At 32.7% G+C, this 16,997-nt stretch overlaps 1 protein-coding gene across 1 annotated transcript; it reads left to right on the top strand.

Annotated features, from left to right (window-relative positions):
• The first annotated feature begins 4,807 nt into the window (after positions 1–4,807).
• Positions 4,808–13,528, top strand: LOC110626916 (GATA transcription factor 11). The gene is made up of 3 exons (XM_021773102.2): positions 4,808–5,072; positions 6,258–6,512; positions 12,296–13,528. The coding sequence occupies exons 2-3, from the start codon at positions 6,267–6,269 to the stop codon at positions 12,995–12,997; spliced, it is 948 nt and encodes a 315-aa protein (XP_021628794.1). The 5' UTR covers positions 4,808–5,072; positions 6,258–6,266; the 3' UTR covers positions 12,998–13,528.
• Positions 13,529–16,997: the final 3,469 nt, after the last annotated feature.

The following is a 16,997-nucleotide window of genomic DNA, read 5'->3' as shown; positions in this document are numbered from 1 at the left end:
AGAGAGTAGAGATTCATTAAAAAATAAAAGGTTCAAACAAAGAAGCACTAATAAAAGGTTCAAACAAAAGGACACTAAAGCCACAAGCAGAGCTTCTTCCGATCAACTACTCTTAAGCTCTTTCTCTCCACACTCTATGATGCTGATAATCGACCAACTTGACTCTTCTCCATCATCTTCCTCTTGCTCTCTCTCTCTTTCTCTCTCTCTCTCTTTCTCTTTCTCTTCCTCTTTCTCTTTCTTTTTCAGGAAGTTCGGAGATAACGCTTCTTCAACCGTTTCAAAATAAAATATTTAATCTTGAATTGTTTTGTTTGGTTTTTATTTGTTTTGAGTTGGCCTTGTCTTGCTTTGGTTTTGTTTTCTTTTTTTAGTTTGAATTATCTAGTTTGGCTTTGAAATAGTCTCCATACTATCTGTATATAGCCCTTTGGGCCATATATAATGCATAATATCTTGCATTGATAAAAAAAAAAAAAAAAAAAAAAATAGTTATATGAAAGTAAAGGAAGGAACTAATTTTTTTTTAAATTTCTGAAAAATTAATTTAAAAAGTCAACTGAATTAAATTAAAATAGTTATATTGTTGTATATAGCCCTTTGGATAAATTTTGCCATTTGTTATCTGAATATATTGTTGAGAGGATTATGTCTTTATGTCTAGTCGATGATATTAAAAATACAGGTGGTTTCAGCCGACAATTATCTAAGTTAGGCTCGTATTATGTTAAAATAGGGTATGAGACTTTATTGGGATTGGATGGCAATCAAGTTAATAGTCTGTGGAAGAGAATTTGGAGCCTATCTACTACCCAACGCATTCGGTTATTTTTATGGAAGGTAGCCCATGGGAAGTTAATGTGTAACGAAGAAAGGAAGAAGATGCATTTTACTAATGCTAATGCTTGTCCTGTATGTAAAAGCCAAGTTGAAACAGTGATTCATGCTTTAAGAGATTGCTCTATGGCGAAGAAATTTTGGCAGGATACGGTGATTGCTAACTTCTTTGTTGCTTCTGAAATTAGAGATTGATTAGAGGCTAACGTACAGGTGGATACATAACAGACGCAGGAGTTGCATGGAGGTTTCTCTTTTCAGTTGCAAGCTGGTGGATTTAACGGTATAGAAACAGTAAGATTTTTCGTAGCAATGAAGACTTTGCCTTTATCAATAAAGAGTTTTTGGTGTCACATGCTTTTCAAATTAATAAAGCTTTGAGGAAACCGTTGGAGATAATTAATAAATGTTCTCCATCATTGCAATTTATTTCATGGCAAAAAATCAATTTGGTATTAGCATGTGAAACTCTAGTTTATTTTCTTTGATTTAAGGAAGGATGAAATGAATTTTAAATTGAGAGAATTACTATTTTATTTTTTTTTATAAAATTAATTAATTAATTAATTAATTTTAGAAAACACATTAAAATATGTTTGAAATATTGAAAATTTTACTTTTTAATGTACCAATCAATTTTAGTCATTAAATTTAAAAAAAAAGTCTAAAATAAGAAATTAATTAGTTTAATTTTATAAAATTGAAAAAAACAAATAATGAATTTTATTTATATTACAGAAATAAATAATAAAATATTTAATATTTAAAGTTAATAAATAATTATTAATAAATTTTTTAATATTTTAATAAATTTTTTAAATTAATGAATTAACTAATAAATTTTATTAAATTTAACAAATTAAATAGTTTTTTTTTTCTATACTAGGTGGGTAATACTGTGGTTGAGTAGCAAAAATTTATTTGAAGTGGATTTATTAGCCCACCTCATACTCTTAATGGAACTAATGCTCTCACCTCCTGCCGCCGGTGAAGAAATTTTTTTGTGAAATTTTTTTGTGAAATTAAGTAATTTTTTAAACATGTTTTTACTATATTATTCTTTTAATTTTTTAAATAATATATTTTTTTTTCAAAAATATAAAAAAGTAAATTAAAATTTTTTATCCTACTAAACTTTAATTAATTTATAATAAATATAGATCAACTCAGGCTCTAGTTATTTTATAAAAAAAATATTTTTTAGAAAAATATTTTTTATATTTTTTAATGTTTAAAATAATAAAAAATTTTAATTAATTAAAAAAATAAATAAATTATTTAAAAAAATAACTTCTTGTTTTAATAAAACGAAATCATTTTCTAACACTTTTACATTTTTATTAAAATCTCTATATATAAATTTTATTTTTAAATTAAAATTAAAAAATAAAAATAAATTATTTCTTTTTAAAATATTTTTTACTAAAAATATTTTTTAAATATAAAATATTTTTCACAAGCAAACAAAACTTTAATTTCACAATCAATATTTTTTATACCATTATTACAAGCACAATGATTTTATTATGGTCATTTATAAGATAAATTTTGTTGAATATTGGATGGTTAAATTTTCTAGGTTTCTAAATATTGATTTCCTTTGGTTAATATAAGTTTTTAACAAAATAAATTATTTTAACTTATAATTATATTATTAAATCAAAATTTTTAAATGTTAATTAAATAGTAGCAAAAATATTAAAATCTTGAGTTTAAACCTATTAATTATTTATTCAAAAATATTTAAAAAAATTTTATTTATTTCATAGAAAACATATTTTTTTATATATTTTTTTAACATTTAAATACTTAAAAAAAGTTAGTTAATAAAAATGTTTTTTACAAATAAAAAAATTATTTTAAAGAAAATAATTCTTTTCAATTTCTACATTTTAAAATCTTATTAACACTTTTATAAATAAATTTATTAATATTCTTTTAATTTAAAATTAAATAATAAAAAATAAATTATTTTTAAGGTAATTTAAGATAATTAATACGGCAATGACTACTTAATATAAAATTATTATAAAATATTTTAATATATTATAAATTAAGAAAATTAGGATAATAAAATAAAAATTTAAAAATTAAATTATTTTTATTATTTAAAAATAAAAATTAAATTGTAAATTTTATTAAATTTTAGCTAACTATAATATAAATTTATATATATACTTATAGGAGTTAATTGGTGTCTTGCTATTTTTAATTATTTTATTTTTTAAATCATTATTATCTCAAATGACTTTGATTTTTTTTTCTCTAATATTTATAACGTATATATATGTATTTTTTTTATTTAATTGGCAAAAGAGCTTGTTTTCCTCCTTTTTAATTATATATACATATAAAACTCTCTTTTATCTTATAATTTTTATCACTTTATTTTTTATACATATTAAAAAATATAACTTTTTATTAATTTTTTAATTATATTTATCTTAAATATATTAAATTTTATTAAATATTAAAAAATATTTTAAGAGATTTTTTAAAAATAAAATAAAATAAAATAAAATAAAGTTATAATAATTAATTTATATATTATTATTGTCTAATAAGAATATACAATAATTTTAAAATGATGGAATAAATTGAGCATGTAAGAAGCTATAAATAATTTTTCTTTTGAAAAACATATAAATAAGAAGATTGGTTGATATGTAAGAGAAGAGTAAGGAGAAAAAAAAAAGAATGATTAGATAAGATTAGATGTAAATGTTGATGTAGTGTAAATTATGGGAGTGATTAGATTAGAGTTTGGCATGTGAAAGCACATGATGGAGTAGAGGAAGCAGTTGTTGCTTTTGAGACTGAGAGGAAAAATAAATAAATAAATAACACCTGGATTGGTGAATGGGGCCCCTACAAAATTGATGACAGCCTTGCCTTTCCCCATAGATCGTCGGTGCTCTCTCAAATCTTGTCATACTTCACCCATACATTTTTCTTTCATACGCCTCTCCCACCCACCGCCACTTGATTTCTATTTCCTTCATCTCAATCTTCAATTTTCTTTTTTTTTTTGAAAAATATGTCATTCAATATTATTAATCTTCCTTTTCTTTACATTCTTTTTACTTTATTTTTTCAATTTAGTATCACAATATCTATTAAAATCTATATATCTAAATTAACAAAATTAATTGATTTTAAAAATATATAACAATTTGCTAAAATGCCTCACATAGTAATATTAAATAATTTAAAATTAATAAAAATATTTTTAATTTTAAAATTTTTTATGTAACAAATATTTTAAAATAAAAAAATTATCTGAAATGAGAATTATTTCGATTGAAAGTAATATTTACCAAGAGTATTACTTTTTTTCAGTTTATAAATATATTCGGTTTTTATTTATTAATTTTATATTATATTGGAAATAAAAAAATTATAAAAATCATTTAAGTGTTAAATCATATTAAAATATAAAAATATATGTCTCAAGTTGGAAATTTTTTAATGATATTTATTATGTTATATTCAAAGACGATAAAAATTAATAGTAAAATTATCATTGGAAAATGTTGATTCATAATGAAATTAAAAAATATACATTTTTATATGGATTAAATTAACTCATCTAGATAAAGATAACTACAAAAATTAAGTATTTTTACAAATTTTTCTTTAATAAATTTTTTACACTATCAGTAATAATTGTGAATTAATTTAATATTTTAAAATAAAAACTATTTAAATATACCTCAAATAAAAAAATTGAAGAGAAAATATGACGCTAATTGATAATTAAAGTTTTCCAATGGTAAATGATTATTCTATGGGCTCTATTGACCAATTACTATAACAATTTGTACCTAAATTATTAAAAAATATTTAAAAGAAAGCCTAAATAAAAGCCATCAACATTAGCATCCAGATCAGCGCATGAAACCCATGTTCTACATTAAGTTGCCTGGACCTGCAATCACCGTATTCCAACCTGTCTCACCCTTAAGAAACCTAAAAATCCTAAATCTCAGACAAGAGAGATTCAAAAGGAATCTCATACATTTCAATATTATCATCCTCTCTCTATCTCTCTCTATCTGTCTATCCCTGCTCTCTGTCCACGGTAATTACAATGTCTATCCAGTGTCGCTGAAACGGCGCCGTTTTTGGTATGTAGTGTGGTCGGAGCTTACTGTATCTGTCTCTCTCTGGTGTTTTGATGCTGGTAACTTCCATTCATGGCTTGATTTGGTCCCTTTTAGGGCTTCTTTTCTAAGGTTTGTCTGATTTTCGCTTTTAAATGCTTCATTTCCTTTCTTATACACTTTTTGGTGTTAAATGTTCAGTTGCATTGTCTCTATTTCGCTTCATTTCTGGCTTTTTCTGCGTCGCTCGCGAGAAAATGAGGGAAAAATAGTGTTGAAAGGTTTTTAAATGGTTATTGAGTAGCATTTTCTATGTGAAAAATTAGAACTAGTGCCCCTTAACTCTCAGACTCTGTTCAGTGTAATAGCTTCTCCCCAGTCCCAAAAAACGTCGCAAAAATAAAATAAGGGGAGATATGACTAAAAGTTGAGCATTGATTTTTCTTCTTTTCTGCATGCATTTTCTCGGTAACCAAACAAGCCTCAAGTTTTTTTTTTTTAAAGCCTTAACAATTATAGTATTATTATAATAATTATCTTATTTTTCACTGCTACTTGTTCATTGGTTCAAATTGAAGTCATAACCGTAAAGAAAACGACTGCGTATCTGGTCTGAAAATGATGTCCTTAATAACCACATTTACCTTTCTGTATTTGTCAGTCGTCAAACAGGAAGGATTATTATAATTAAGTAAATTAAACCTATCTTCTAGGATTATAAATGTCCTTTCATGTTTTAAATTATTTTTAGAACCTTTTGGACGAAGTTATTACGAAGATTTTATTGCTATAAAAAACCTGTACACATGTTATTCTAAACTATAAATTGGATAAGGTAATTACTTTTATTTCCTTTAAATTGTCTGATTTTAAGGAATTATTCATCATTATCCATTTTGTTTTTTTTAAAAAATATTCTTAGATGGGGTAATCGTGTTGTTCAAACGTTAATTCTAGTAATTATCAGGAAGGAATTATAACCTCCCCCTCTTCCCGGATTAAAAAGGTATTGCTTTTGAACCTATTCTGTCATTCAATTTACTGTAACGTACTTGTGTACGAGCGGTAACACATGAAACAAACGTACCAACATCAAACACGTATCCTAGTTAACGTAACTGTGTTGGACACATGTTGGACATCTAGAAGATTCTGAGTTCTTAGATATGATCCTTAAGCAAAGAAAGTATCATAAAACTTTAACGAGTATCGGATCATTTATTTCTGTATTACAAGGCGTTTTCATTTGTGGGAAGTGTGATGGGTTTAAAATGCAGTTGCCTGAATTGTTTACACTTCTTGCCTTATTATGCACAGGGTAATAATATGAATGGTTCTTGGTTCTTTGACGAAAATTTTAATGGCGTCCCAGATGATTTTTTTGATGACGCCATTAAATATTTTGATTTTCCATTGGAGGATGTAGAACCAAATGATGCAGTGGAACATTGGGAGACCAGATTTCAACCGCTGGTTCCAGCACCATCAAATGTTTTTGCAGGTTTAACGGCTGGCCTTTGTGGTGAAAATGACAATGACACTCTCAAAATAAAGAATACATCCTCAATTTTGGTGAGTTTAATAAATTTGTTTAAAGTTTATTTTATTAGTGTGGTCAATTATATGGAAAGTGTGGAATGCTGTGTGTTATCATTCTTTAACGAAGAAGATAATGTGCTGCTCCAATATTTTTGTTTGTGTGTGCTTTTGTGAATATTTTTGTCTTAGGTTCTTCATATTCATAATGAGATCATCCGCGTAGTTTATTTAGCATATTTTCACTAGGATGGTTCAATTTTTCAATATAAACAATGTTATTGATCTTTTCTCTTTTAGACACTCATGTGAATGCATTTGCATTTAATCCTTCATATGGTAATCTTAGCTATTCACACAAACATATGGTTTATTTACAGGTCAGAGTTATCCTGAATTCGTAATGTAAAATCTGGAATTTTCTTGTAATTTGCAATTCAACCAGCGAACTAAGATCAAAACCTTGATTATTTGTTTCGGGAAGGAATTTATATCTCCAATTGCTTTATTTCTCCTAAAAACTGCATTCATTGAAATACTAAAGGAAGTTTAAGCATAGTGAATCATTCACACAGTTTAAGCTATCAAAGCCATATTATCATGAGGAATTTAGAAGTTTCAGTTTGTGGTTAAGTAGCAAAATTGCTGACAGTTGCAAAGAATGAGGGTTATTGTGTAAGAAGAAGATAAGAAGAGAAGAAGAGTAGAAAAGAGAAAGAGAGAGAGAGAGAAAAGAAAAGAAAAGAAAGAAGAAGAAGGTAGAGAAAGGTTGTGTGTATTTCTCAAAAATCGATTCCGTCCTTCTCCTTTCTACAATATATACTGATACTATGTAACAGAATGCATGCAAATCAAATCAGTATTCTTTTAGCCAAATGCTATACTAAACCCCATTTGTCCAGCTCATCATAGCTACTTATTCTAGAATTCTCTCTTCTTTCTGCGATGGTATGCGACAATTCCCTTCCCTTCGGCTCATTCTTGTCCCCAAGAATTGTAAAAGTCTGAAAATTGTTCAGCAATAAAGGGAGCATGCTCCCACGTTGAATCCACTGATGGATATTGCTGCCATTTAATTAGGAGTTGGGGCATGACCTTGTCACCTTGATAGCTGGTTATGGTATTGACCACTTTCTCCGAAAGAGTTTCGAAACATCCCTCCCTTAAGTTAGGAAGGGTCGGAATTGAGGGGGAGGCGGCTTTCTTCGGCAGTGACACATGAAATATAGGGTGAATGGCATCATGAGCAGGTAAGGCCAGCTTGTAAGCGACTTGCCCGATCTTGTCAATTATTTGAAATGGACCAAAAAAACGACAGGCAAGCTTCATGGAAGTACGAGGTCCCAAGGATTTTTTACGAGATAAGGTTGCAATTTCAAGTAAACCCAATCAGAGACTTGGAATTCTTGTTCTGTTCGATGTTTATTAGCCCATTGTTTCATCATGTTCCGTGTAGCAGCCAGTTGGTTTTGCAAATAAACATTCATTTCCTTCCTTTCTAACAACACATCTTCAACCGCATGGAAGGAATGTTATGGAAGGGAAGCGCAGTACCGTATAAGGCTTGGAATGGAGACATTTTTATGGACAGGGAATGAAATGTCCAAACTTTGTGAATCTATCCACCACTACCTAGATTGTAACATCTTGTAACCATGAGGAAGAACTAGAGGATAAGCTGAGTTGATGTATGCCTGCTGCTACACCATGCCTAGACATGGTATTTGCGAGCCACTCCTTTCTCATACTGAATCAAATAATCAAGCCCCAACAATTTGACCACCCCTTTATGTTGTAACAAGGTGTGCAGCCTTTGCTCTATCTCCATTTAGAAACAGTTAGGATGATGGCAAGGAGTTCCCATTCATAAGCCGACAATTTGCTATTCTGTAATTCTAGAGTCCCAGTGCCATTGACCCTTTTTGAGTAATCCTGTTACAGGTTGCTGATAGTTCCAAAACCTTTGATGAAACGTCACTAATAATCGATTAGCCCCAGAAATCCCCATGCTCGTATATTTTGTGGTGTAGGCTAATTGACAATTACTTGAGTCTTGTCAGATCAGGGATTAGTAGAAACACCTCTGGCAGTGATTACATGCCCCAAGTACTTAATGGATGGTTTGCCAAACTCACACGTGCTCCTTTTAGCAAACAAGTTATTCCCTTGCAAAATCTGTAGCCTCACTCTTAAATGCTCTACATGTGTTTCCATAGATGGGCTGTATACTAAAATGTCATCAAAAAATACTAATACAAACCTCCTAAAAAAGGACTGAAATAGGTTGTTCATCAATGACTGAAAGGTTGCAGGGGCGTTGGTCAAACCAAAGGACATTACTAGGAATTCGTAGTGCCCCACATCAGTTTGAAAAGCCGTCTTGTGTACATCCTCTGAGTGCATTAGAATTTGATGATAACCCACCCGTAAATCCAATTTTGAAAACACTTGTGGCTTCATGCAATTCATCCAGCAAATCCTCAATGAGTGGAATGGGAAATTTATGCTTGATTGTTGTATTATTGAGTTGTCGGAAGTCAATACAGAATCACCAATTACCATCCTTATTCTTGACGAGCAGAATGGGGATGAAAAAGGGCTGTTGCTTGGCCTGATGATATCGGATGCGAGCATCTCTTGTATTTGTTTCTCAACTTCGTTTTTCTGCTGGTAATTGTGCTAGTATGGTCTCACATTGGTTTTGTGTGTGGTTTGAGGGAAATTTTATGATCATGAGACCTGTTTGGGGGCATAGATTTGGGTTCCTAAATACCTCTTGGTACCATTGCACCAATGGTTGTAAGTCAACAGGGATGTCTGATTGAGTACCTTCGATCTTTTCTCTAGAGTTCTCCACTGCAAGAATGAAAAAGCTCATCAGAGATGCCCTTCCAACCATTCTTCACTAGTTTGTGGATGGACTTGGAACTAATTAATCTCAATGTACCTTACTCGGTTAACCTTTTGAGAATCAGTTGCTGGCCCTTTCGGCAAATTGTGAGTGTTGTCATCGAAATCGAATGTGACCGGAGTGTGCTTCATCCAATCGACCCCTAGTATCATGTCGTAATCTCCCAATTCGAAAGTTCGGAAATCAAACTGGAAGGATCGACTATGCATTACCCAATTAGCTTAAGGGAGTTTCTGATCCACCACAAGCTTCTTGCCATCAGCTATTGTCACTGTTACCGGAGGAACATAAATTGCTGAAAGCTTCAAATTCTTCACCAGCTTCGAATCAAACCCTATGTACTCCCGCTATCAATTAAAATCATCACCGGCTTTCCCTTCAAATGGCCCTTCAATTTCAGCGTATTATCACTAAAGCTTCCACTCACCGCGTTCATTGATAATACAAGGGCTGTATCGTCTTCTTCCCCTTCATGCTCTTCCCCCTTCGTGCAGTCTAACCTAAGTTCTTCCTTGTCGATCTCAATCTCATTCTTTACCTCCACTATCATTAATTGTTTGGCATCACAATGGTGCCTAGAAAAGCAACGATCGCCGCATTTGACGGATGGTGGAAGAGTTTTGGGAAGTCGGTGGAAGAAGAGTAAAGTCGGTTTAGGCTGAACGACGGTTGATTTTTGGGGAGTAGGTTGTGTTTTGGGTTATAAGAGAAGATGGGTTTGGGAGATAAGATGGACCGATTTCAGTGGGTAGTGGATATTTTGGGTCTAGACTTATAAGCAACGTTGGGTCGAAGTGAAGGAAATTTGGACCGATTGCTACCGGTTCGCTGGGCCTGTAGCACCATCTCTTGTAATCTAGCATGTTCAGTAGCCTCAAGCACAGTCGTTGGTTTAAACATTCTCACAGTTGCTGCAATTTCACTCCTCAAACCGTCTGAAAACAAGGGGTTCAACTACTCCATTTCCTTAAAAGGCGATTACTACATCTTCTACCACCATTTCTCTGAATCGGGCTGCTATGGCGGTGGAGAACTCTTCTCATGTTTTTGTTTCATTGGCTCTCTTCCAACCCGAGAACCAATACTCACCAAATTCACCTTCTGGTCGATTGGTACTTCATAAACCTCAAAATACTTGCTGCATTTCTTGAGCCATTCCTTTGGGTCTTGTCCTCCAAACACCGGCAATTCCAACTTGGGTAACAGCCTGCTCAGATACCCACGTCCTTACACCTCTATATAGGTTGTCTCTCCTCCCCATGCTCACAAGGCAATGGCAATAATATTCGAGAATCAATCGGAACCAGAGGAGGAATAAAGTTTACCTGAGTTGAATCTGTTTCTACTTCCTTGCCCTTATCTCCCCCTTTCATTGTCTGTAATAACTTATTCAACTAGCTGTTGATTTTGATCTGATCGTGTAGGCGTTGCTGTTTATTGCGGACCTGTTCATGAAGGCATTATTGTTCCTTCTGAAATGTCTCGAATCGAGCATTGTAATCTGAGTTCATCGTCTCCAAACTCTGACCAAGTTCTATTATTTGTTCCTCCATTGAAGTTGCTTTCGTCTCCCCCATTGATGGTGTTTGGTTTCTTTTTGTGCTTTGGCTCATCCTTCGTTAGAGGCCAGAGGGGTGGATCATTGCTCTAATACCGGTGTAAGATGCACAGGAAAAAGAGAAGAAGAGGAGAGAGAGAGAGAGAAAAGAAAAGAGAGAAGAAGAAGGTAGGGAAAGGTTGTGTGTATTTCTCAAAAATTGATTTTGTCCTTCTCCTTTCTACAATATATATTGATACTACGTAACAAAATGCATGCAAATCAAATCAGAATATTCTCTTAGGGAAATGCTATACTAAATCCCATTTGTCCAGCTCATCATAGCCACTTATTCTAGAATCCTCTCTTCTTTCTGCGATGGTACGTGACATATTGCCAGAGATCAGAAGGAAGGAAAACAAAAAAAACTTGGCCAAGCCTGCACTTCAGGGCTTCAGGCTCTTTAGTTGAATGTGTCATTGATGGAAATGAAGTCTTCTATAATTCCCCAGAAGTCACATTTTCCAGTTCTTATTTGATGCTGACAAAATTCTGCCATTTTTTTACTTTATCATGAAAGAAGCTAACATTTATTTTGACTTCTAACAGAGAGAGAGTGTTGACTTTCACTTCTTGATGGCAATTTCAGTCATTCACACCATCTCTCAAGAGGAAATGAAATACCTTGGATTAAATGAGTTTTCAACGTGTGCTACATGTATTGAATAGGTGCTGAGTTGATAAAACAAAGATTTGAGAGTGTTGAGTTCATTCTTAGGATTAGAACATTTGGGAAATGCTCAGCAGCAGAGTTACGTAACAATCTTTGACTGAATCTTGGAAGCTTTTGTATATACTTGTATTCCTGTTGATTCTGCTAATAATGCATATCAATTGATATGATTATGTGTGCATACATTGTCATTTTTCATTGACATTTCAATGTCAGTTGAAGAATCTATCTGGTCTCTTATAAATGCAAGTTTATGCCTTTTGACCACACAAGAAGTTGCGTGGAAGTGGCTTTTGAAGGTGATAAAAAGTTTTGATGCTTTTATATTACACACTGTTAGTTTACTCTTGAATGCATTCTAATAATTAATTGTGTCCTTTCAAATATGTAATATTTGTGTCCTTTCAAATATGTAATATTTGTGTCAACAGAGCTGTATTTGGTAGTTAGTGGACAAATGGTTCTAGAGCAATGGATTGCCTTTCAACTTCCATATCATGTTGTTTAAGTTAAAACTCTACTTTTGTTTGTCATTCTATGGAACAACTTTGGAAAAATTTTCACCTGCATGCTAGAGTACTCTAGAAAGGTGCAACAAAATTTTCCATCAGCTAATTGACCTTTTATTTGTTGCTCAGTGTCATGAATCTTCTCAGCAAAAACAGTGGCAGACTGCTGAAGCATCCTCTAGCAGAAGCATTCCCCTTAATTATGACTCTTCAGAGGTTAAATGTTCACACGTGTGCTGGACCTCCAGTCCAGTTTCTGTCCTTGAAAGCAGCAGCAGTTCTTCCTCAGCTGAAAATGCAGTGGTCTATCACCCCAAATTTGTCATCCCAGTGAAGCGCCCTCGAAGCAAGCGCCCACGGCTGCAGCAACGCACATTTCCATTCATCTCCCCTTCAAATGCTCCAAAACAATTGGGTTCTTCTGAATCAGAATCAGAGTCCCATCACGATGAGAAAATGTTGAACCTTGCAAAGAAAAAACAGAAGAAAAAAAATCTGATGCTGCTGTCTTGTACTGTAGAGATGGTGAAACCCTCCTCACAACAACCAGTTGAAATCAGAAAATGCTCACACTGTGAGGTGACCAAGACTCCACAATGGAGAGAGGGGCCAATGGGGCCAAAAACGCTTTGCAATGCTTGTGGGGTTCGTTACAGGTCTGGCCGTCTCTTCCCAGAGTACCGACCTGCTGCAAGTCCAACGTTTGTTCCGTCATTGCACTCCAACTCCCACAGGAAGGTCATAGAGATGAGAAAGAAGGTTGTTAAGCCCATGAACACTATGGCTGAAATCAACAAATCACTACCAACAGCACCAGAAAATTCGTTTTGATTGCCCTATTTGTTTGATTATTATTTAGGAAAGTAGCATTGTAGCTGGGAGCTGTATGTTCTCTATTTTCTGTTTTCTATTCTGTCAGCTGGTTTGTTCTTTTTGTACATTGAGCAAATAAACCTTAGATTAGACTATTAGATGTTTGGCTGCAGTGAAAAATCAAAGAGGCTTAGAGTAGTGAAAATCTGAGTGAGGCAGAGAAATGTAATGTAGATGATCAGAAGTAGGCTGGTTGGTGCATTGTGCCCCCTTGGTTATGCTAAAGATTTGTTTCACTGCTTGATTACCAAGGTAGCTGAAAACGCAGTATCAGGTCTCAAACTGTAGACTCTTACCTGTATTTGTCTAGTTGTTTTTAGAGGTTTATTTTGGTTCCTCTCTTTCCCTGATAGCTAAGCCTTGTATTGTAATGTGTAGAAGCCTTGTATTCTATGTGTAACCATGGAAATGTACTTTTGTTCTGAATCTTTGTTCTCCAGCTCAGAGGGGCAGGATTTCAGTACTATATAAGAAAGGATTTTGTTTTCTTGGGCTCTTTGTGGTCTGGATGAGTGAGAAAAAGGGTTCTTTTGAATTACAATCACAAGCAAGTACCTGATCATTAGATTGGTGGCTCAATGTTAGTGTTTGAAGGATTGTTTCATCTCTTAAAGAGGGCTTTTTTCATTAACCCTTACTTAAATTTTAGCAAAATCATGTAACGTGGTTGCTGAAGTGATCCTTAATCGGTTGAAAAAAGTGTTCAAGTTCTGTTGTCTCTAAATCTAAAATTGTATTGTCCTAGGTGGATGTATCATGGATAACATTTTGATTGCTTTTGAAATCCACCATTATCTAAAACGCAAAACTAAAGGAACAAAGGGATTTAAGGCTTTAAAAATAGATATGAGCAAAACATATGACATAATAGGGCTTTCTTGGAAAGTAAGCCTCTTAAATTGGGCTTTTGTGATCAATGGGTGCGCTCCATTATGCACTACATTTCCTCGGTTCATTACTCAATCTCATATTATTTATGCTGAAGGATTGTCTGCTACATTTATCACTAAGGTTGCTGCTGGACTCTTGCATTGTATCTTCTACACATGCTCCAATGGTGTCACAACTTTTCTTTACATATGACAGTTATTTTTTTGCCAAGCTAACTCTACTGAGGTATCTGTTATCTAAGAGTGTTTATCTTCATATGCAACTGCTCCCAGACAAAAGGTTAATTTCCAAAAATTCTCCACACTTTTTAGCCAAAATATTAGTTCCTCGGCACAATAATATTTTAATTCAATATTATATGTGCTCTTAGTTGATTGTTTCACTCTTGGCACCCATCTTGGTTTATCATCTTTGATTGGGAGGAGGAAGATATAAATTTTTCAGTTTGTTGTTGATAAGGTTTGTTGTCTTTTGCAGAGTTGAAAAATGGGTATCTCTCCCATGCTAGTAAGGAGGTGCTTCTCAAATCTATTGCCCAGTTCTGCCATAAGTGTTTTTATTGTTGTTCTTCTTTTCAAATTGATGGAATAGCCGGTTAAGTTGGGAAGGCTTATGTGCACATAAAGATCAAAGAGTTATTCATCATTTGCATGAGTTTTGGCTATGCTAGCTAAACATGGTTGGCGTTCATATTAATTCTTCCAGTTTTATTAATTAGTCACATGATTTAAGCTAAGTAATTTTTAAATTTTACTTTTTTTTAAAGTTTAACTATATTTATATATATAAAATTGGGTGTAAAATAGATTATGAAAAAATTAACCAAGTGACATATTTAAGTTTCTATAGATATGTAAATTGATACTCTTAAAATTATATATTTGTATCAAGTTGCATACTTAATATATTTTATTTTTATTTTTAAATTATTTTTTTATATTTAATAATATTATTAATTAATATATTCATAATAAAGGTAATTTATGATCTTTATTATTATAATTTATATATGATTTTTTATATTGAAAGAGTATTTGGAAAGTGAAGAATGTGGTGGTAGCGGGCCATCATATTAGTGATTGATTATCTGTCTGTGGAATCACCCTTGGCTACCTTATGCTAGTAATCCAAGTATTTCAACTTTGGCTCCTTTGGATTTGGAGCACATGAATGTAGCATCCCTCATCAAAACTTAGATTGTATTAATGCAACTTTTAATCATTGGGATGTTAAATTTGCAATGTTCCAGTCCCTCATAAGGTTTTTGAATTTTGCAGGGCGCTTGTGTTCTTCCCGCAAGGTGCAATCTGTTGCTCTTAAAAGAAAGTTGATGTGCCTTTCTGATGTTCTGTTTGTAAAGGCCCGGAGGAGTATGCTCTGCATTTATTTTGTTGCATTTAAAAAGGATTTATTTTGAGTTGACAAAAATAATTATTGATTTAAAGAATTTAGTTTAAGAAATTAAAATAAATTTAAAAATTAAACATATTTAAAGATTAAAATATAAAAAATTAAAAAAAACAAATAAAAAAATAAAGGAGAAATGAACATATTAATTATGCATATGCTACATATTGATTGCATTACATTATTGAATTTAATAAGTCTATTTATAATAAAAAAAATAACAAATTAATTTGATAGTTACAACTATACAATTATTAAATTATAGTATTTAATTTTATGAAAAGAAATAAACAATCAAATTTTAAAAACTACTTCAATTAAATTTTAAGTGAATGTTATTATTTCTAACATATTTTTTCCATGTCTCCCACTACATTCTTTCAAAGCCATCCATTCTTGGCTTTGTGAGCTCTTACAACATGGTATTGAGGTAGATGTAGTCCAGTCTTCCATGCTTTCTTTGGGACTTTGGCGGAATCCTAGTATAATCTGGGAGTCTAAGCTACTCCATATCAGCATGTATATAGTTTTGTTATAGATTCTCTGCAAGAGTGTCAATTTGCCCAACATCATGACAACCTACTTTGCATACCTACTTCCTTCTCAATTACGTGGAGACCACCAGTGCCATTAATATGGTACTTTTGAATGATCAAGGTGCTGGCCTTGGTTAGTTGATCAAAGATTATTGATAATGTAGATGCGATAGTACTTTTAAATGATCAAGGTGCTGGCCTGGTTAATTGGTCAAAGATTATTGGTTTTCTTCTGGTACGATATTTCTCAATGTACTTTGTACTTCTATAGCAGGAGTTTTGACTCCACTTGCGATATTATGTCTGCATGATGTTGTCTTTGAAACGGATGCCTTTTCGGTTATTAAGTTCTATGCATGATACATAACACAATGCAATGCATGAGGTTTTTTACTATGGCCTCTTACTAGTTAAGTAAAAATTTATTACCTTAAATTTTAAATGCATTTTTAATATATGTTAAAAAATTTATGAATTAGTGTGTTCATATATTATCAAATTGATTTTTTTTAATCTTATGAATTTTTTAATTTTAAATAAAGGGAAAGGGTAAATTGAGATATTTCACATAATCATCTTCCTTTTATTGTCCAACCCATTTAGAAGTTCTATCAGACTTTGTTATAGATTTTTATTATTTGAATTTGATGATCACTGGATTTCTTCACCCCGGTCTAAAGGCCAGGCCCATGAAAACAGTCCATAACCCGAAGGCTTCAATATTCCCCTCGAGAGCCAGGTCCAGCCCGCTCAGACACAGGGCCGGACTCCGCCTAGACTCCTCAATCAAGCCGGCCCAAACCTCTCGGCCCAGTAATCAGGCCTTCACCAGGCTCAACTTCAGCCCTACCATTCAACTCAGCCCAGAAAGGGGAAAATGACCAAGATGCCCCACTGGCAGGTCCTTCCGCATGCGTATCAGAGGAGAATCAATTGCCGTTACGCATGGAGCAGGCGCCTGACACATCCGTACATACGGAGCTAGCTAGACGGCAAAAGACAGCTAGCATTGTGGCAGAGAGACAGATATATATATCACGGTAGAGGCCACGCAGAGGGACACTGACTACTTCTTCCTTCTTCTTCCTGGACACCATTTTTATTCTATCTGCAACCCTTGCCTC

Source organism: Manihot esculenta, chromosome 11, assembly GCF_001659605.2.
Source record: "Manihot esculenta cultivar AM560-2 chromosome 11, M.esculenta_v8, whole genome shotgun sequence".
Taxonomy (NCBI): Eukaryota; Viridiplantae; Streptophyta; class Magnoliopsida; order Malpighiales; family Euphorbiaceae; genus Manihot; species Manihot esculenta.
Note: the sequence above shows the minus strand (reverse complement) of the source record. Positions and strands in the feature narration are given on the sequence as shown.

Coding starts and splice junctions, on each gene's coding strand:
- LOC110626916 (XM_021773102.2), top strand. CDS start 6,267: ATGAATGGTTCTTGGTTCTTTGACGAAAATTTTAATGGCGTCCCAGAT. Junction 6,513..12,295: donor AGAATACATCCTCAATTTTG/GTGAGTTTAATA, acceptor TTTGTTGCTCAG/TGTCATGAATCTTCTCAGCA.